At 38.7% G+C, this 22,387-nt stretch overlaps 1 protein-coding gene across 4 annotated transcripts in view; it reads right to left on the minus strand.

Moving 5' to 3' along the window:
- LOC306878786 (sodium channel protein type 2 subunit alpha-like) overlaps nt 1–17,505 on the minus strand; it is a gene marked incomplete at both ends in the record, with an annotated part of 34,105 nt that extends 16,600 nt beyond the window's left edge. Inside the window, 14 exons of one of the 4 annotated variants that reach the window (XM_079431312.1) lie at nt 106–279; nt 580–818; nt 1,438–1,567; nt 1,712–1,999; nt 5,166–5,441; nt 7,822–8,028; nt 11,937–12,078; nt 12,495–12,558; nt 12,910–13,158; nt 14,991–15,082; nt 15,309–15,437; nt 16,053–16,133; nt 16,912–17,054; nt 17,236–17,505. In XM_079431312.1, coding sequence (XP_079287438.1) covers nt 106–279; nt 580–818; nt 1,438–1,567; nt 1,712–1,999; nt 5,166–5,441; nt 7,822–8,028; nt 11,937–12,078; nt 12,495–12,558; nt 12,910–13,158; nt 14,991–15,082; nt 15,309–15,437; nt 16,053–16,133; nt 16,912–17,054; nt 17,236–17,505 — 2,484 coding nt within the window. Of the gene's footprint in view, nt 1–105; nt 280–579; nt 819–1,437; nt 1,568–1,660; nt 2,000–5,165; nt 5,442–7,821; nt 8,029–11,936; nt 12,079–12,494; nt 12,559–12,909; nt 13,159–14,990; nt 15,083–15,308; nt 15,438–16,052; nt 16,134–16,911; nt 17,055–17,235 lie in introns of those variants that run through there. The other 3 variants (XM_079431311.1, XM_079431310.1, XM_079431313.1) reach the window with 3 other exon arrangements.
- Nucleotides 17,506–22,387: the final 4,882 nt, after the last annotated feature.

Genomic DNA, 22,387 nt, shown 5'->3' on the forward strand with positions numbered 1-22,387 from the left:
TATAATGCAACTAACAGCATTAAACTAGAAAATGCAAAACAGAACATTTTCACTAGTGGCCTTAAAGCTTTGAACCCCATTGTACAAGAGAAGAGATTTGCTCACCAATCTAAACGACCGCAATACAGAAAGTCCCTCAACATTGGACAGGCCCAGTTCCATGAGACTCAGGCTCACGATGATGCCGTCAAAGATATTCCAGCCTTCTTGGAAGTAGTAATATGGGTCTAGAGCAATTACCTTCAGACACATCTCTGCTGTGAAGATTCCTGTGAATACCTGCACAGAGCGCAACATGAACAAATCAGCACCTAAACAATCCTACAACTACCAACGGAACTAAATATCTCAACACAAAACCGAAAATTACACAGTGCACTAATATGTGTCAAACCTGCATTCTCAATGTTTAAACAAACTATTTTAATGCATCATAAGAGTTTGCTTGAACTTAGTATTGTAATTACTACTAACTAACGGTTTTGTATTGGTTGTACTGTTTTTATACTGATTTCAATTAATCAAATCAATCTAAAAATACTGTATTAGAATAATGAGAATCTGGCATTGAAAGCTCACCAGGTTCCCAACTGACAGCACATGGTTGAACCCTTCTGTCATAGGGTAGTGCTCCATAGCCATGAAGAGGGTGTTGAGAACAATGCAGATGGTTATGGCCAGGTCTACAAACGGATCCATCACCACCATGTTCACAATCTCCTTCACCCTCAGCCAGGCTGGACAGCAGTCCCAGATCAGGTAGCTGTTGGCAAACTTGTACCAACATGGAGGACACTTCTGCCGCGATTCCTCAAGTTCTGTGAACAGAAATCATTTGATGTTTAGATCCATTAAATGCTCAAATAGCTTTCAAATCAAGGTCGAATTGCAAAAACATTGTGTGTTTGTGATGACTGAAAATTAAGTTGAGAGTGCATGTGAGGCGTTCAGAAATAATTAATTGCACTGGCATGTCAGCAGAGTCAGCAACTATGTGACTTAATGTCAGTGTTTAAAGGTCAGTAGATGAGTGTGAGAGTGTGTGAGGGTGATCTTCATTTTCATAGCTAATCATATGGAAATTGTACGATTTTTAATGATTAGATCTACAATGGAATATATAATATGAACATACTGACAGCATCTAAAACAAACACTTTTACATATATGTAACTCATTTAATACTCAAGACACAATTGAACAAATTACTAATAATTTACTTTTATCAGTATATAACAGGAACTTTGCCAGAGAAAGCCAAATTTATTTATAAATGAAATTCAAATGGGGCTAAAAATTAAAGAATATTACTTTATTTTCTTTATTCTCTTAGAAGTCACCGAGAGCAGAATGAAGCCATTATGGGAAATCAAAAAGTGTTATTGTATGTGATTTTAACACATTTGTGTGTATGTGTGACGTCAGTGTGTTTCAGACCTTCCATAGTATTTGTCAGAATGCTGGCCACACTGAGAGCTCTTTTTCTGGCTACTGTCTCATCCAGATAATCAGATGGCTGGTGTGATCCTGAACGTTTTTTACGTGCCTCAGACTCAGTGGTCGTGCCCTAGAAAGAAAAAGAAAAACACATCTTGAGGATTGAGCATATTATTGTTAACATAATAAGGTGTAATTTCATAATGCATTTCAATTACTCTACCTCAGGTAACAAACGTCCGATTGGTGATGTTGGCACAGATGTCCCGCCCACCAGGGAGACCACTCCATTGCAATCAACTGTGCAGTGCATTTTCCCATTGGCTGGGAGCATAATTCTGGGAGCAAGGCTGCAGTGACTGACTGTAGAACTTCGTCTCTCAATACAACCAGGTACAAAAAGCGATCCGCGGCGACTGTCGCTATCCTCAAACGTGCTGTGCTCATCGTCCGCAAAATCATTCTCTGAGCCGAAGTCTCGTGCTCTACCGTGAAAACTGAACAGACTCGCGCGACTGTTCCTCCTTGGGGAGAAGAGAGATCCACGAATGCTGAGAAGAGACTGAAAAAGAGATAAAAACAAAGAGAAAATGTAAAGTATGATACCGATTGACTGTTTAAGTGTCCGATAACCAGTACACAGAACAAATTTGTATTTGTTATTCCAGTCCTAATATTCCTGGATTAATAATTGAATCATTTATCACTAAACTCTGAAGGTGAATAACTTGCTTTACGACATTAGTACTGCACTGAAAAGTTGAATAATCTATGCAAGGGACATTTATATAGCTATATAGGAATCTAATTTAAATCTAATGTATGAATGTATATATATATATATATATATATATTAGTGCTGTTAATAGATTTTAAAAAATTACTAATTAATCGCACATTTTTCTGAAATTAATTGCGATTAATCCCACCTAACTTTAAAGTTTTAAATATACTTTTATATTGCAATAATTTCACATTCAATCTTCAACTTAATGTACAAACAACATCAAGACAGTATATTTTTAATATTTGTTTAATGGCTTCTTTATTTTTTTGACTGAAGGCCAGTATCACTGATACCAATTAATACTGATTTCCCTATAAAATGTTTCTCCCTAATATTTAACCATAGATTATAGCCATTCAACTTTACATTATATTTAAGCGCTATCAATTTTAACATTTATTAGACTTTAAAATTAACTTCTAATTTAAGTGAACTTAAAACAATCTTCACATAGGCCCATTATAATAAATGTCATATTTATCTACCTGTGCCCCTCAGCAGAAATATACAGAAATGGAATAAAGTTATCAAACACTAAATTCTAAACTAAATACAGATGAATCCTATGAAAACTATAAAAGTTATTGATGTCCTCTTTTTCTTTTGTTCTTGATGAACAGACATCACAGCAGCTGGTTATTAGGTTGTTTTTGGTTTCTATTTCTTTAAGAGCTGTCACTACCGAACATGATGCGGATCTGACACGCATTGTATTTTCTCTCAACTCTACCTTTTCTGACCCATTTCAGGTCGGACCATTTCAGTCTCTTCTAATGAGCTGATGAGTTGAATCGAGTGTGTTAGATGAGGGAGACAGTGCTAGGATTCTCCAGAACAGTTTTGAAAACCATTTCAGAGACATGTTCTTAATGTAACTCATATATAACATATTACATGCATGCACAGGTTTATGGCAGCTTTAATCGCCTTTTTTGGTAACTTCATGACTTACAGTGCTATGCATAAGTTTAGGCACCCATGCTAAAGTTGACTAAAAAGAGGAATAAAAAATCATCTTTTGGAAATTGAACTTAATGCCTTAATTAAAAAAATTTGGAAAAATCCAACCTTTAAGGACACCAATTTTCTTTGTGAATGAATAATGTATCGTAAATAAATAAATGTTCTTCCTTAAAATACAGGGTGCATAAGTCTGGACACCCCTATGTTAAATTCCCATAGAGGTAGGCAGATTTTTATTTTTAAAGGCCAGTTACTTCATGGATCCAGGATACTATGCATCCTGATAAAGTTCCCTTGGCTTTTGGAATTAAAATAGCCCCACATCATCACATAGCCTTCACCATACCTAGAGATTGGCATGGTTTTATTTCAGTTAGCCTAATAGCTGGTTTGATTTGCATTGAGAGATGATCTTATGGAAAGTACTCCATGCCAATCTCTAGGTATGGTGAAGGCTATGTGATGATGTGGGGCTATTTTATGCACACACATTCTTAAATTTGCTTTCTCCTTTGACATGTTCAAAATTAAATAGAAATAATTTAATAACTACCATTTCTGTCCTTTAGTGTGATGTAATGTCCTATGGTGTGACACATAAAAGAACCACAGATTTGTTTTTGTCTCAAAATATCTTTAAAAAACAGTTGAGTATTGTAATAGGTGATATACAAATGGGGAAAGAAAATATGTTAATTATAATTTCATATTAAATAAACAGCACTATATGAAAATAAGTGTCTAACAATGAAGATATCTATCTCATGCTATTTATGTATTATTAAGAGTTTTTTATTTTTGCTATGTCACACCATATGACAAATTTATGGTACAGTTCAGTAAAAATTTAAAAAATTTAATTAAAAAAAAGCAGTGAAAGAATTGACAAAGTTAATGACCCTTTATATTTTCTCAAAGATCAGACTTCACACTACATAAACATATGCATTTCTTTTTCAAAAAAGGTCTTTTACAGAAAAAGCATTTTTACTGCCTATTTGTCAACTACCCATATATATATATATATTAGTCAACATTTGAAGTGGATCAAAACCTTTTATCAAAGTTGTCCTAAAACCTAATACCAAAATGCGTTTGGTATTAGGTTTTGGTATTTGAACTCAACAACTTTGAGTTCAAATGTTGACTAATATATGTACATATAATATTAATAACAATATTAACATTGCTGTTCCTGTAAAATTGGTATGGTAGGGTCAAAAGGTCTCTAAGAAGCCTGCCTCTGACTAGCAAAAGTTGCAAGTAGCAAATTATGGTTCATGGCTGTGATATAAAATAAAGGCTATTAGCAATTTAAAAAACCCTTCAACCCCAAACTCCAAAATGCAACAACACATGAACAAAATTGTCACATGGTCTTCTAAGTTTCTCTAAGTACTACTATCTTTGTACTAAATAGATTTGTAATAACTAAATTTGTTTGTGTTTGTCATGACATCAAAATGCCTGCCCTTAGTTTTGAATTGTGCATGCTGGTGCAATAATCTGTAAAAACGAATTCATTTTGTTTCTCTAGTTTACGTTTGTTATGTCATGTGCTCATATTGTCATATTTCAAAACTGCATATGCGATTTGGTCTATATTGTGAATAATGCTGTTGGAGATTAATGTGCATCCACATGCCATAACTCTTAATGCCGTAACCCACAGGCAATAATCTATTTCTAGTGAATTCAGATTTGTTAGAATTAAATGAAACCACATCTCAACCACATTTACATTTGGATTACAGCTGTGTAATGCATCTGTGCCACCTTTAGCACTGTAATCCTCCTGTGTATAAGTGCATAACTGAACATTTTAATGAGCTAATATTTTCTGTCTCCTTATCACACTTCTTGAGTCGATTAGCACTCCGCCCACCTGACCTCAGTAACAATATAGTTGAGAAGTTAAGAATTATCTGATGAACACAGAAAGCCTTATCAAACTATTCCACAAAAAGGAAGTAGTCACCTGATTGGGAGTGGAACACTTCTTTTCATACGAGAGTCGGTTGGCATCGATAGAGAATCGAAATCCAGGCTGTCTGATGCTGTCCTCTGAGGCGGACTTATGGAACTTTCCCTGATCTGCTTTCTCTTCTTCTTCCCTTTGTTTTCTTTTCTTCCTCCTGTTCCTTCGCTCTTTAGCACTCTTGGAGCTGAGTCTGGACCCCCCAGAGGAGCTTTCCTCTGACAAGCCCCCCCTCCCGCTGTACTCCCCACTCTCTGTTGTTGCTGCCGCCGCAACCTGCCAACCAATCACAGCACAAGCTCCGTTGTCAGGGGCAACCAGGGGTAGACTTAGTTAAAGTTTGCATACCGAAAGCAGAGACAAGAGATGGAAAAACAGACTAAATTACAGGTTTTGATCGCATTGTTGACATTTGCCACTTTATTCTATTCTCACTAATAACTTTCTTTTTTCTTATAATGTCTTCTTGTCTAACTTTTGGAATCACACGTAATAAGCCCAATTACTAGTAAACAGCTCTATCTATCTATCTATCTATCTATCTATCTATCTATCTATCTATCTATCTATCTATCTATCTATCTATCTATCTATCTATCTATCTATCTATCTATCTATCTATCTATCTATCTATCTATCTATCTATCTGCCACCATTCAAAATGCATAGTTGCAATCTTGGAGTTAATCTACATCTTGCTCTTTTCGTCTTTTTCTCTGATTCTCTCGCTTACTGTCTTCCTCTTGTTTCTCTCTTTTTCATGTTTACTAGGAGAAAGGACACTCCCTCACTCGCTCTCATTATCTGTCGGTTTCCATGGCGACAGGGCAGTGTTATCCACAGCAAGTGTGGAGCTGAGAAACTTCAGACATGGTGAAGGCAGAGGAAGAGCTCAAAGATCAGGAAACGAGAACAACATAATGATCAAAACTAAAATAACGAGAACATATAATAACTGTAAATCAAAGTGAAAGTGAACTTGTCTGTGCAAGTGAACATTACGAGGGGTGAGAACCAGAAAAGCGTAAGTGACATTTCACCAACTTTACAGGAGAGCCAAAACAAAAATTTTACCATAGTTTGATCTGACTTTGTGTACTGATTTAAATTGTTTATAATAAAAATTTGTACACTCATGGATGACAGTACGTTTGCCAGTAGAAAGAGCTCATTAACAGCTTTCATTTGATATATATATCTCCATTTCACCTAAAATGTCACTTACGCCCTTCTGGTTCTCACCCCTAGTTTGTGTACAGAGCTGAGTAGATTACTTACAAATTGTAGTTTGTTACTGGTTCCAAATTACATTACAAAAATTGTAGTTAGTAACGTAATCCATTACACGTTTTAGGCTACTTTTTGATTACTTTTAGGTTACTTTTGCCCTTTATTACATTGATTTAAATAGGATAATCTTGTAGTCAAATGCTGTGTAGCTATCTGACTAATGACTGATCTCTGTGTGAATGTCTTTCTGAAGACTTTCTGAATGTAAATAAGTGGTAGGCTATTTTAGAAAGGAACATTTAAAAGATGAAATCAGGAATTAAGGAGAATCAATCAATTGTGACCAGTTCTGGCAAAATGAGTCACAGTGACCAAATCCTCAAAAATAAGTTACAAACCACAATCTCCATTAAAAGACCTTCAAAGTGCTGTATGATTTGTTCGAATGGGACGAAAAATCGAGAAAGTTTTCTGAAGGTTCCAAATCAAAATCACCTAGCAACTTCGCATCTTTTCCTCCAGTTCTTTTCTTAATACAAATTACTATATTAGTAGCTATTTTTATTTTATCTTTGTTATTATGAATAAGAACAGATGCCAAAAAACACACATCTTACATCCAAACAAAAGCAATCAAGTAAGAAAAACAAATAATCAAATGTAAAAATCCGTTTAGTGTGTTCATTAGAAATAAACCGATTATTAAAACCACAAAAGCAGTTCAATCAAGAGCAGCAAGTGGTTCCCTCTTTTCTTTTATTGCTAGATTAACATTAATGAGACAGACGGCCTATATATTAAAACCTACTGTTATGTTACACATTAGATGTTTTTCCCCAAATGTTTACTTAAGACATAACAGATTATATTTGCTTGAATACTTGTAATTCTGTGTATATGTGTATATTTATTAGGATCTCACGCTGGCAGAAATGGCTTTATGCATGCGCTTCGGATGAGAGTCAGTGCGAGAAGCGAGAAAGGGAACAAGTATTCCTCTCATAAAACATACAAATAAAGATAATTTTAGATGCTTAATTACTATCTGGAGTACTGGGATTGCTAGACGAGGACATAATTAACTAATTTTTGTGAAAACCTCAAATTTGACTAAAATCGACATTTTTCACTTTTTTGCTTGTAGCTCAAAATAAGCCTGTGCGCACTCCGACTTTTTCCAGCACGGGTCACAAATATGAATAAATAATTGCTATTGTGTGAATAATATATAATCATGTAATAATCAATAAAAAAGTAACTGTAGTCTGATTACAAGTGGTTTAAATGTAATTTAATATAATTACAAGTACTTAATTTTTGGAATCTGATTACATACTCAAGATTACATGTAATCAGTTACTACCCAGCTCTGTTTGTGTATTCTGACATGCTAGTATGAGTGTGTGTGTGTGTGTGTGTTTGCTACCTGTGCCTCTTCCTGCTGTCTCTTTAGCTGTTCTAGCATGGCTTGAAACTCTTCCTCTTTCTGTTGAGCCTCTTCTATGGTGGCCTGGTTCTGCTCATCATATGCCATGGCCACCACAGCCAGGATGAGATTCACCAGATAGAAGGAGCCCAGGAAGATCACAAGAACGAAGAAGATCATATAGGGCTTTCCAGCTGCACGCAGGGTCTGTGAGAGACAGAACACACATAAATGATTTTTTTTTTTACAAAAATGTTTTTTTGGAAAAAAGAGAATGAAAAAACAAGTGTAAGGATATTGATTAGTTAATGGAGAGATGCTGATGTTTTCTAATGCATACAGGAGAATGGGTCAAACTTCATAATGTTTTCTTTATTTTTAAAATATCCCCTATCATTTAAAAAAATTGCCCTGTGTCAGAATACGCTTGGTTCCCTCCTATATAGTAGGCGAAAACAGTATGTGTGTCATGAATCCTGGCCATGAACTTCCATTCGCTCACCACCAGAGGTCACTCACTCACCACAGGGACTCTTGCACTACACTAACTGTTGCATGCCACCTCAGACAACAATTCCCATCATCCATTGCACTGACGACACACACAGTTGATTGCACTGATCACACACCCTACATAATCTGTTTGTGTTGCAGGCGGCCATCTCCCCTGTGTGCTTCAGCACACTAAAAGAGCGAATTCTAAAGGCAGCACGGGGGTATACGGAGATCCTGCCGGTGCAGCGGTTGGTTGCGATGCAATTGTGTCCAAATACCGCTGCCACCTGGCATGGGAATCCGTCGCTCCCCTCCCGGGCTTGTAGGTACTCGTCGGCCCATGTTCATCAGGCCAAGGCACTGAAGGACCTGCACGAGGGTGGGCACGACCCAGAAGTTCTCAAAGAGCTTCGTACCGCTACTGACGTACTACTTGAATTCCTGATTGGTTGACAGCAAATTTCAAATATTAAATGTAACGATAAAATAACATTATTAACCGGTTAATGGCCATTTAAAATTTTCGATTCTGTTCCAGTCAAAATTTAGTTTGTTTCCGTTTTTTGTTTTCGTTCCTTTCGAGCCCTAGCCACGTTCGACAGGCTTTAAGTGTTGGGGGTTTGGACGGGCCCCCAACTGCACTGGCACATCAATTGCCTATAGTTGCTGGCAGTATGCCTGGCCTTGATCTGCCTCAATAGGCGTTTATGAGGCAAGCACGTACTGGTCCGCACGGACAACACTGTGACCGTTGCGTACATCAACCGACGAGGTGGTCTACACTCCCATCGCATGTCGAAACTCACCCGCCACCTTCAGAAGCATCTGAGGTCGCTTCGTGCCATTCACATTCCGGCCTTGTTCAACCGGGCAGCCGACAAGCTGTCACGAGCTGCGCTCTGTGGAGAGTGGAGACTCCATCACCAGACGGTCCAGCTGATTTGGAGACGTTTCGGACCTGCTCAGGTAGACCTGTATGCGATTCTAGAGACCGCTCATTGCCAGTTTTTTTTATAACCCTCCTTGGCAGATTCCTCTGAGGAAGGATCTACTGACTCAGAGACGGGGCACCTTATGGTACCCGCGTCCAGACTTCATGTCTGGTCCCTGGACGGGACGCGGAGGTTCTAGGTGACCTACCCCAAGAGGTAGTTGACACCATCACTTCGGCAAGAGCGCCGTCTACGAGGCATGCTTATGCCTTGAAGTGGAACCTGTTTGTCGAATGGTGTTCTTCTCGTTGAGAAGAGCCCCGGAAGTGCCTGATCAGAGTCGTGCTGTCCTTCTTGCAGCAGGGGTTGGAGCAAAGGCTGTCTCCCTCCACCCTTAAAGTCTATGTGACTCCAATTGCTGCCAACCACGACCCCGTGGAACGGAAGTCGGTGGGGAAGCATGACTTGGTCATCAGGTTCCTTAAGGGGGCGAGAAGGTTAAATCCTCCACGGCCCCCCTCTATACCCTCTTGGGACCTGTCTCTAGTGCTCAGAGCACTATAGCAGGGCCCATTTGAGCCTTTGCAGACAGTCCAGCTGAAGTTTCTTTCAATTTAGACTCTGCTCCTGCTGGCATTGGCCTCCATCAAGAGGGTAGTGGACCTGCACGCATTTTCGGTCTGCGATTCGTGCCTAGAGTTTGGGCCGGCTGACTCCCAGCTAATCCTGAGGCCCCGGCCTGGCTATGTACCCAAGGTTGCCACTACTCCCTTCAGGGACCAGATGGTGAGCCTGCAAGTGCTGCCCCCGGAGGAGGCAGACCCAGCCCTAGCTTTGCTTTGTCCCGTCCGAGCATTGAGATGCTACGTTGACAGGACACGAAGCTTCAGGACCTCAGACCAGCTCTTTGTCTGTCACAAAGGCTGGCAGAAGGGGAATGCTGTCTCCAAGCAGAGGATGGGCCACTGGATAGTGGATGCCATCACCCTGGCTTATCAGGCACAGGGTGTGCCCTGTCCCTGTCAGGTTGAGAGCCCACTCTACTAGAAGTGTTGCATCCTCCTGGGCGTTGGCTCGTGGCGCCTCGCTGGCAGATATTTGTAGAGCTGTGGGCTAGCACATTCCCCTAACACATTCGCTAGATTCTATAGCTTTCGTGTGGAACCGGTCTCCTCCTTTGTTCTCACCTCAAATGGGTAGAAGCACTGAGAGACTCCGGTTTCAAGTCGGCTTGCTAAAACTGCTCCAGAGAGTCCGTACTGTAGACCCTGTCGAGCTCCTCCATCCCCTCGGCAGCCAGACGTGGCGGAGCGTCCGGCGCCAGGCCCTCACTCGATGAATCCGTGAGAACCGGTAGAGGGCTGGGTTCCATATGTAGAGCCCTAATTGGATTCCATATGTGTAAGTCCACGGTATAGCCTCCGAGCCCGTGTTTCCCCGGCAGACGTTCTGCCATTATCCAAGAGGCTACAATCACCTCTAATCTTCCATATGCACCTAAGCGGCCATGGCTGCTGTACCACCTGAATATGCGCTGCACCTGCTGCCTACTTATACTCATGCTGTGATCAATAATCACATGCCAATATGCATTGGCTTGTTTAGTTACACTCGAAGTGGATGGGTCTCTCTAAGCGAGATCCCAATTCGCCAGTCACCCGACGTGACATCTCCGTTCCCTCCTTCAGGGAATGAGGGTTACATACGTAACCGAGACGTTCTTCATCAAACTTTGTTCCTACTCTGACAGTATGTGATATCAGATGAAGCTTTGGTTGGTCCAGTCAGTAAAGAAACTGAATTAAGTTTACCAAACTTACTTCATTCTGAGAAATTGTCATTAAAATAATCATAAATAGTAATAATTGTGGTAACTCATAAATGTGCAAGTTTTTTTGAAGAATTTATTTAAACAAACAGCACAAGTGACCCTTCACAAAGACTCGCCCCCTTAGGTACTCTTGCTACATCCGACAGGCCATAGCGCTCTCACGCCACACATCATGCTCTTGCGGAGCAAAGAGGACACTGACAATGCATCGACAGACAAAAAAGAGCAGGTTATTTTGGTATGAAAAAAGTCTCAATTTAAAAAAAATTTTCATCCCTGCAGTACCTCAGTTCAAGTGTCATGTGAAGCAATTATCTTTTCCTCTTAACTAGCCTAGTTGTAGCACAAAATAAACATGAATGAACATCAGAAGGTATCTTGTTTCAACTGCAGAGAGATGTCAATACATACCATTTTTCAAGGTCAAGTCCACTGATGTAAATCTAATCTCCTGTCTGATTTGTTTGTCGGAGAAATTAGCAGATTCGGCATTATGATTGGTCAGATCGCCTGTCAATCAAACTCCAGTGAAGAGTCAATTCCTATTTGTTTGTTTATGACATTAAACTTTTTGACCATACTCACCATGCTTTTATTTCAGCCCATGTGGATTCATTTTGTCATTATTTTGTGTCAAACTGCCTTTTATCTCATTGCATTCAATTAGCTCACAACTCAGACACAATTAAATTTGTTTTGCTATTGCGCTGGAGCTTTAAGAAACAATGGTGTGGTATAATGTTTATAAGAAATAAATAGCCATGGCCCAGACATTGTAGAAGAATATAGGGTGTCTTTTCATGTCTACAGGAGGATATTGAGACCAGATGGATGGTAAGCTGATGTCAGGGCTGTACCTGCTGGTAGAGGTTTTCCCAGAAGTCTTGTGTCATTAGTCGGAAGAGTGAGAGGAAGGCCCAGCTGAATGTGTCAAAGCTTGTGTAGCCGTAGTCAGGATTACGACCTGCTTTTATACACGTGAAGCCCTCTGGACACTGCCTGTTATTCCAAGGAATATGAAAAAATATTTTCAGTATATTCAGTGAAACAAATTAAGCAATTTAGCCCAACAAGGCACATCATATCAGTGGTTATCAACCAGGATGCCAGGGCCCACTATAGGGCCTCACCAAACTTTCAGGGGGGTCACAATAAGTCTAAAAATTAAGTTATAGTCGCATACATATTAGTTAAAATGCTACAAGTACCAGAAGTGAAAATCAGCTTAGAATAAAAAATCCTGAGAACCAAAGCATTATATACACTTAACCAATTAAAAATGAAGATGTTAGATCAAGTAAAGCCGCAATTCTTCAACTGAAAAAAAAAATTTTTCTTTATGTTGCAACATCTAATCTATCTTTATTCTTTATATTCTGTTCACTAGCATGTGAAATCTAAAAGAACATATTCACCCTGCATCGCTTGAATTTCCACATAACAAAGGATCTCTGCGGCCTGGGAGGAAATAATAATTGCCTAAAAAGGGGAAAGGCACAAGATAAATGTCAATAAACAATATAAAGATAAGAAGCTGAAAATATACACACAAAGATGTACAGTAAATATTTCTAGCCCTGAATCCTGTAGCTTGAAGTAAGTGAATTTGTCTAAACTGTCTAAAAAGGCTAGCCTTTAAACCACACTCACTGTGAGGCAACACAAATCCACACACACAAACATAAGAGTGCTTTGAGCACTAGATGACTCATTTTTCTTGGGCCAGTGGAGCATTCCTCACATCCTCAAGGACACGTACTGTCAACGAGCATCTCAATAACACACACAGAGAGAGAGAGAAAGAGAGAAGCACACGCATTCTTCACTTACTCTCATCATTAATATACTCTGTCCAGTTAAAGGTGCTGTTCAGCTCTAAACCGGTGCTATAATTCAGAGTGGCGGTCAGGTTTTCAGTGACATTGACCTCCAGAATCTTTACACACTTCTGCCGCAGGTTTCCCATGAAGAGCTGCAGTCCGATCAGAGCAAACACACTCAGACAGAACACAGTCAGGATCATCACGTCTGACAGCTTCTTCACCGATTGGATTAGAGCGCCAACGATAGTCTTCAGCCCTGAGGAACATGCAACGGTGGTCAAAAATACTCCCAAAACAATTCAACCGCAATGTGATTACAGCTACATAGATATGGACAGGCTCTTATGGTAACACTTTAGAATAAGGTCTAATACGTTAACATTACGTGGAATGATAGCTATATTAACTTTTACAACATTTAGGTTAATATAAATCCAAAAGTTTAATGATAAAGTTAGTTATTTTGTGTAAATTAACATTATTTGTCACAAACATGAATAACAATGAACAATAGTGTATTTATAAATCCTAAATACTGTAAAATATTGTTCGTTGTTAGTCCGTAATATGTAATTCACTAACTGATGTTAACAAATTGCACCTTATTATTAAAGTGTTCCTCTTTCTGTCTTCCTGATGATTTTTTTTTTAAATTGCAGGAATGGTTCACCCAGAAACTCATTATTTATTCACCCTCATGTCATTCCAAACCTGTATGTTGTTATTTGTTTCTGTTAAATACAAAAAAGGAACTTAACACAGCTCTATTCTACACAGTGAAAGTTCATAGCAAGCACAGCTGTCAAGCTCCAAAAAAAAAAAAACACACCCTGAAAGCACCATAAAAGTGTCCTATACAACTGGTGTGCTATATTTCAAACCTGACAACCGAAAAAGAAAATTCATTTAGATTTGGTGTCATCTTGAAAATCTTGTGTAGTGTATATTTAAATTAAGACTCAATTTCTGATCTGTTCTTTGCACAAAGCTATCTTAGAAAAACAGCATACAGGTTTAGTTTGGAATAATGAGGATGAATAAGGAAAAAAATGTCAGAATGTTCATTTTTGGTTGAACTATTCCATAAAATCTGACAACATTATCAATTTAACAATATAGTTACTTCAATCGTTTAAAAAATAAAATAAAAATCTAGAATAACACTACAAATTTAGAAAACATTCGGCTTTAGATATAATAAATTAGTCAAAAGAAAGCAATCAGAAGCTTTTGGTGATTAAAACATTGTTTTAAATATTAGTACGCATGTTAGTTGAATAAATGTTTGTGAAATTGCATATAAACAACATTAAAGCATGCAGTGTAAGACAGTGAGTGTGAGTGTTGCCACACACACACAGCAGGCATACAACGGGCACGGCCGACGGTGCGCATGCACATAGAACTCAGACAGCAGACAGAGGAGAAGAGAAGAGCAGAGGGTCTCAAGTTCTCTGTCTCAGGCTATAGGCTTCAGCAATGTCTCATGCAAAAAAAAACAACACAACTCAAAAATGCCCAGTTGTCTATTTCCCAAGGCATGATGGGAGACCTTTCCCAAGGTGTGATGGTCTTTGGGAAATAACAGAGCAGAGCCCGGCAGAAGGGAAACTACAGAATGTATTTTTAAAAGCCTGGAATCCCGCTTTTTACACCCGAGCGGATTCCTGCTTTCTCTGACCTCTGGGAGCGACAGAATGAGAGAGAGAGAGGCCAGCGGAGGAGGGTAAGGAGTGAGCGAGAGCTCAGATGGAGAGAGAGGCAGCCTGTGAGCTAGCCCTCACCTGGAATCACTGATATAGTTTTGAGTGCTCGTAAAACCCTGAAGGTTCTCAGTGCTGAGACATTGCCCAGATCCACAAATTCTGTTACATATCTGTAGGGAGGGGGAGGGGGGAGGGGTCACACACACACATACGCACGCACAAATACACACACACACACACGCACGCATGTTAGGACAGGACAGGGTAGCAGAGGGAAACGTCACACAGAGACACACACCTGACTGACACCTGTGTTTACGTGCACACGCATGCGCACGTCTATACACACACACACACACGCGCGTGCACACACATCCCTTACCTGGGATGACTGAGATAGTTTTCAAAGCTCTGAGCACTCTGAAAGTGCGGAGAGCTGACACATTGCCTAGGTTTACAAACTCAGTTACATACCTGTAGAATCAAATAGAGAGTTACAACAAGCGCACGCACACACTCGCTCAAACGCACACAACCGCAACCGACATGGATTCACCAGCTTTCCTTCATCAATGTGTCCAAAACTATCTGAGCAAACTCTCATTAACAGTTCAGGAAAAACAGTGTATGGTCTCATTTGTCTTATGTTTTTAATACAAAGTAATAAGCATGAGAAGCATCTGCCTTCAGAGATACTCACGCCATCAGAATGACACTGAAGTCCAGCCAGTTCCAGGGGTCTCGCAGGAAAGTGAACTTGCCCACGCAGAAGCCCCGTGCCAGGATCTTTATCAGGGACTCAAAGGTGTAGATCCCTGTGAACGTGTACCTGAATGCACACAAACAAAACTTCACTAAGAACGATAATGTTGTATGAAATTGAAACAATCGAGTGTTAAAGGCCCCATGTAATGACGCTATTATTTTGCTAAGCTGACAAACTACCTATTGGGGAAAAAAAAGTCGGGGCAAGGAATGCTGATGGGCTGAAGTTAAAAAAGATGTACTTATTCTCAAAAGTTTATTTCTATGAAACAACAAATAAGAGGAGACAAGACATATGTTAAGCTGCACAAAACAAAACAAAAAGCACCATAAGATGATTGGTCACTTTTAAAAATAAAACTATGCATTTTTGTTCCACAGAATAAAAAGTGGAAGAATTTTCATTTTAGGATAACTTATTTTATAACTTGTCATTTTCTAATTTTAAAAGTCCCAAAAAACCCTGATTTGCTACTCGGTGTTGTTAGTCAGTAACAGCTGTTATATCAATACAGTATGTATAAATAAGGGGGAGAGGACACAATCTACAGGTTACTTTTTTGGACAAAATTATATCCATACAAGTGTTTACAAGATCATCAATATGTTTAGTTCATTGTCCCAGAAGAGAAAGACTGACAATTTTGTCAAAAGATTAAACTGTAATGATGTGACTTACTCCACATTCTTGGCCCAGTCCGGGGGACTACTGAGGGTCATGAAGGCGCAGTTGGTCAAGATTGTGCACATGATCACAAAACTGAACATTGTGAGCAGCAGTCAAGGAATATACACAAGGAAGACACAGACACACACAAATATTGCATGTATACTCACCCAACTACACCTAATGTCAAGCGCACACTCACACGCACACTCTTGATATTTTCAATGCTTATGAGGAAGAAATAATTTATGGATTTGCCAGGTTTGTAGCTTCAAATATTTGAAAGATATTAAAAGTTATTTTTGAGGTGCTTGGTAGCAAACAGTTAAACTTACAGAAGTGGAATTGGTCAAAGTAATAGTAAAGTTCATACAAATGCTGTTCTTTTGAACTTTCTATTCAATAAAGAATCCAGAAAAAAACGTATCAATATCTAAAAAAACATTAAGAAGCACAACTGTATTTAGCATCAATAATAAGAAGAAATATTTCTTGAGCACCAGCATATTAGAATGATTTCTGAAAGATTATGTCATGTTACTGGAGTAACGGCTTCTAAAAAATTCAGCTTTGCCATCCCAGGAATAAATTCCATAACTAAAATAGTTAAAAAAAGAAACAGTTATTTTAAATCATAATGATATTTTACAATACTACTATTTCACTGTATTTTTGATCACATAAATGCAGCCTTAAGAGACATCTTTCATCAACATGGAGTCCAAACTTTTGAATGTTATACAGTATGTATGTTGGTCAGATTGTCAGATGTTGGTTCCTGTCTAAGTGTTCTATCAAAATAAGACAAGAATGTATGCTGCAAGTGAAAAGTCTGGAGATTAATGTATACCTTGTTTAGATGCTTACATACATCCATTCAGCTGAAAAAGGATATGAATGCACCAGGACCTTGATGGAGATTCTCCTCAATGGATTGAAGGGGCTCAAAATATACAAAGCCGGCGTAGCATTAAAGCGGAATATAGTCTTCCCACGATTCAATACTATAAAGGTCTGAAGCAGAGAAAAAAGTATTGTGGTTACAGTGCACACAATCTGCGCCTATCTCTTTTCAAATCTGTTTCACAAGGTGTTAACTACAGAGAAAGATACACATTATAACACCAGACTGAAGTCAAGCTGGCCGTCTAAATGCAAATAACAAGCTTCCCTTTTAAAATCTTCTCACACATACTTTTTGGTTGCTGTAGTAGGTGTCCAGGTCCTCCAGCGGGACGGACACAAATTCGGACGGAAGGTCTCCGTAGATAAAGGGCAGGGATTTTCCCGCCTCCAAATCGCTGTTGGGTTTAGGCCCGTTTTCGTCATCATCATCAGGCCGTCTCTCGCCTTTGGGCCGTTGGGCCGCCTCCTCTGCGATGCGGCACTCGATTGCAGCGAGAGACTCAGGCAAGAAGGGCCGGAAGCTGTCAGGTCCGGGTGGAACGAGCAGCTGAGCAGCCATATTGACATCCTGCTCTGGTAGCTGCACCAGCTAATCTCCGGTCACTCTGGGAGCTGAAGGAAGGAAATCACACATTCAGTGCACAGTGGCTGCGAGAGGAGATTGATCATTAAAGTGGAAGTTGTTCATTTTTATGAATTGAGTCAATCTGTGGCAATTTAAAACATGAAATAACCACTGTCAATTTATTTACACGATGATCAGCATCACACTGGAAACTCGGGAGAAGATTTCATATTCTAATTATTACCAATAAAGAGGGTGTTAATATTCATGCAGTGCCATTAGATGCATCTTGTGTGTGTGTGTACTTGTTTATGTTACATTTTGGGGACCAAATGTCCCCACAAGGATAGTAAAACCTGAAATTTTTGACATTGTGGGGACTGACCTGCGGTCCCCACAAGGGGAAAAAAATAGTAAAAATAGTAAATAATGTCTATATGAAAGGGTTTCTGTAAGGGATAGGTCTAGGGTTAGGGTTGGGTTAGGGCAGTGGTTCCCAAACTGGGGGTCGCGACCCCAACTAGGGGTGGCTAAAGATTTACAAGGGGTCGCCAAGCTCACTCTAGTTTGACCACAAGATGAAATTCTTGACAGTTAGTGCTACCGTTTAATATTCTGTATTATCATTAAACTTTTTCAAACTTAAACTTTATCGTTCAACTTTTTCTAAAAACAAAAATCGCAACACATAGCAATATCGAATCGCAATACTTAAACAAATCGCAATACATATATTGTATCGGCACCCAAGTATCGTGATAGTATCGAATCGGGAGGTAGGAGTATCGTCCCATCCCTAGTATAAAGGTAATAGAAGTCTATGGAAAGTCCTCACAATTCACAGAAACAAATGTGTGTGTGTGTGTGTGTGTGTGTGTGTGTTTGTTTACAGAACCGGATGGTTGTACCAGCTCTGTATGTTACAATAGAGTAGCAATGCCTGCGGGTCACCAGGCATAAATAGCCAGTCTGGCGTGCTGCCCTGAGTGCCGTGGCCAGAGCTGTAAGCACCAAACTGGGCATGTACTCAGAGCGAATCAGTTACATTCCCAGGGGCTCCATGACCCCTATGAATTCCCCATCTCCTTCAAGATTCATAGTCTTAAAGAATAGACGTATATGTAAGATATGAGGGGAAAAGAAGAAAGAGATATATAGATGAAGAAAGCATGAGGGAGGGAAAGTGATGAGTGTGAATAATGAAATGCTCATACTTTGTAGTTTGGGGTCAATATATATATCTTTATCTCTATCTATCTATCTATCTATCTATCTATCTATCTATCTATCTATCTATCTATCTATCTATCTATCTATCTATCTATCTATCTATCTATCTATCTATCTATCTATCTATCTATATATCTGTCTGTCTGTCTGTCTGTATATATTTTTTGTTGTTGTTGTTGTTGTTTAAAAGACATTAATTTTATTCAGCAAGTATGACATAAAAAAATAATGTAATAACTTTTAAACTGTTACAAAAAATCAATTCAAATAAATGTTGTTCAAAAATGTATCAAATTATTGTGCAGCACAACTGTTTTCAATGCTGATAATAAGGTTATATGGCACAAAATCTACATATTAGACTGATATCTGAAGGATCATGTGACACTGAAGACTGGAGTGATGGCTGCTAAAAGTCAGCTTTGCCATCACAGGAATATATTGATAAAACAATTATTTTAAATTGTAATAATATTTCATAATATCACTGTTTTTATTTTCAAATATTAAAAAATCTTACCAACACCAAACCACTAAACAGTAGTGTATTTTATTACATGGCAATTTGTAGTACTTAACTGTGATTGGTCACTCACAAAATTCCTCAGTCTAACTGTATAACTGACTAATTTCCTACTTAGCTTTGTTTTTTTCTCACATAATTTCAAGTCAAATCAATATTTTATTGCTGTGTAACACACACTCTGTGTCACAGAACTCACACTTGACTCCAAAACCCAGTTTTGGTATATGATTACATTCATGATTACATACATAAGTGGAACCTGAGCATGCATCTGGCTGTCTAAAAATGGATTTTGAAATTCAATCCCCCCGTCCCCCCAAAACATGCAGATTCATACATCTTAAACAAAACAATCTTACAATTCAAACTGGTGGATTCAAGTGAAAAAAAAAAATTAAGCCCTCATTCTTGTTTTCTAAACTATGGTTTCTAAGCCATGTTCAAGATGCTATAATTACAACCCATCTCCAGCTAACGTATGCCTTTTCAAATCCAAATGCTCAGGCTCAATTCTACCTTTTTTTAGATAATCCTTTTTTAAAAGTTCAAATAAAACGGACCTGAATCAAACTGAATCAATATGGTTGACAACTGTGAAAATATATATTTTTTTTACAAAAACAGTAATTGTTTTTGTTTCTAAAATTTTATAGAACTAGGATTTCTTTTTACACAAACAACAGTTGACACTGCTCCAAACCACCCACGAAGCAAAACCTTAGTCCTCATCCAACTGGAAAGGCATAGCAGTAGTTGCAATAAACATTTCACCAAGCAAACTGAAATATCAGTAGTCTCTTTTTTTAACTCACTGTAATCAGTAGTATCTTTTTAACTCACTGGATCCTGCATAGATCATGTCTGCCTTTAATGAATGAAGATGAAATGATTTGCAAAACTGTGAGTCTGTGACCAAATAAAATCTGCTATTCACTCTTTCCTTTTTCACAAATAACTACCACACTGAGAAGCAGAGGTGAAAAAACAGTTTCAAGCTTGTTTTACTAACAACCTTATACAAATCTCATGAAAATTACATGCCCAAAGTATGAATCATACCTCAAATAAATCAACACTTATAGATATAAATATATATATTGATATAATAATTTGAAAGATATTTTAAATGAAAATATTTTAAATTCACTCAAAAGCTTGCTGAAAATTTACTCAACCTCAGGCCATCCTAAGATATAGATGAATTTGCTTCTTAATCAGAACAGATTTGGAGAAATTTTGCATCACTTATTTACTATTGGATTCTCTGCAGTGAATGGGTGCCGTCAGAATGAGAGTCCAAACAACAGATAAAAACATCACAATAATTCACAATTAATCTCACCATGACTCCAATCTTGTAAAGTGAAAATCTGTGTGTTTGTTAAAAAATGAGAAAGAAATCCATTATTAAGGTGTTCTGGACAAAATACCACAATAACATCCATAATCCTTAAGAATGCTTCCTCCATGGATAATAACAGTTCCATCCCCTTTTGTGAAAACGTTCATCCCCTGTTGTCTTCTCACATCACTGACATATTTCTTTAGAACTGTTTTTACTGTTTGATGTGCATATTTCTCTGCTGATTCAGACAACATTACTTTTTCATTGAAGAAAGCAAGGAAAAGGACAGATTTTTATATTATTAACGCAAAGCTTTTCGAGTCACAAGAAGTAAACTGATGGGCTGGAGTCATGTGGATTTTATTTGTTTATTACTGTTATGTTTTTTATCAGCTGTTCAGACTCTCATTCTGACGGCACCCACTGCAGAGGATCCACTGGTGAACAAGTGATGCAATGCTAAGTTTCATCCAAATCTATTCTGATGAAGAAACAAACTCAAATAAACCTTGGCCTCAGATATATATCAATATTTTTTTATGTGAACTACAGAATTCCTTTAAGACTCAGTGTGCAATGGCCAAGTTTGAGTTGCATTAAACTGAAAAGTGCAGTTTTTCCATGCAGAACTCCTGCTAACAAGGTCTTCAAGGGTGCCCTGGTCAAATCTGGGCTAGATTTCTGTGTGCAACTGTGACTAATATTCAGCAAGCAATTGTTTGTGTGTGTGGGTCTGTGAGTGAGCACTGTGAGCTCTCTCTCTCTCTCTCTCTCTCTCTCCCTGCCATCACCCAGCCAGTTCAGCCTGTTCCCTCTGAGGACAGAGGTAAAAAACAACTCCCTCATCCATGCATCCACGCACTCATCCAATGATCCACTTATTCAACCCCCCTCCAAAAATGAGCCAACCCTCTGGGGTGCCATTACTCCCAGCCCTGCCCTAATGCACACCTGTCTCCAGGGTCAAACCAAACCTCAGAGAGGAGGTGAGGGGCATTGGCACAATTTAAATATACAGTAGGTAAAATCAAGGTTGCTACTCATCATTTTGATGAGCTGTCAAAAATCAGACAAACACTGAGAAATTCTGTAAGCTCCCCGGGACCATGATAAAACTTTTTAGATACAGATTATACCGCCATTACCATGAAAAAAGTGTCATTAAGACATGATCAAAAAATTCTAAACTAGCATAGACCGTCAGTATAAAACATGTCACCTTAGTGGATCCTGCATGCTACTTCATGTTACTACGATATTAAAAGATCCTGACACTATGTCACTGAGAAGGTGGATTAAAATATTCAAAGTCAACTCTAGGCATCCGAAAAGTGTCAGAATTTACCATCAAACCTTTCCCTCAAATGTCAAACAGGCATGCATACATATTCAGACACTGTATGTGTTTAAATGATGATTTCAGACAGATGTGGAGGAAGTGACCCTTCACACTCACACAGCATCTAAACTCATCACTTGACATTTCCTAATAAGGCTGTTGCTGTTTTCTAATCAAGAATTTACACATTTTCCTCAACTGTGCGTTAGAATCGTTCTGCTCCGTCGTGGATAATAAGGAATCACAACAGCTGCTCTCCATGGTGCTGAAACACAGGTGCGCCTGGGCTCATATCAGGTCAGCCGCCACGCGCGTCCTCCAGCGCGTCACATTCGCGCGTTATTCTTAATGCCAGTTTTTCACACACACTGACGCTGACTTGTTTAACACGACTTATTCAGTGAATTAAATAACAGCAATTTAAAAGGCTATTAAC

This window comes from Barbus barbus (genome assembly GCF_936440315.1).
Source record: "Barbus barbus genome assembly, chromosome: 13".
Taxonomy (NCBI): Eukaryota; Metazoa; Chordata; class Actinopteri; order Cypriniformes; family Cyprinidae; genus Barbus; species Barbus barbus.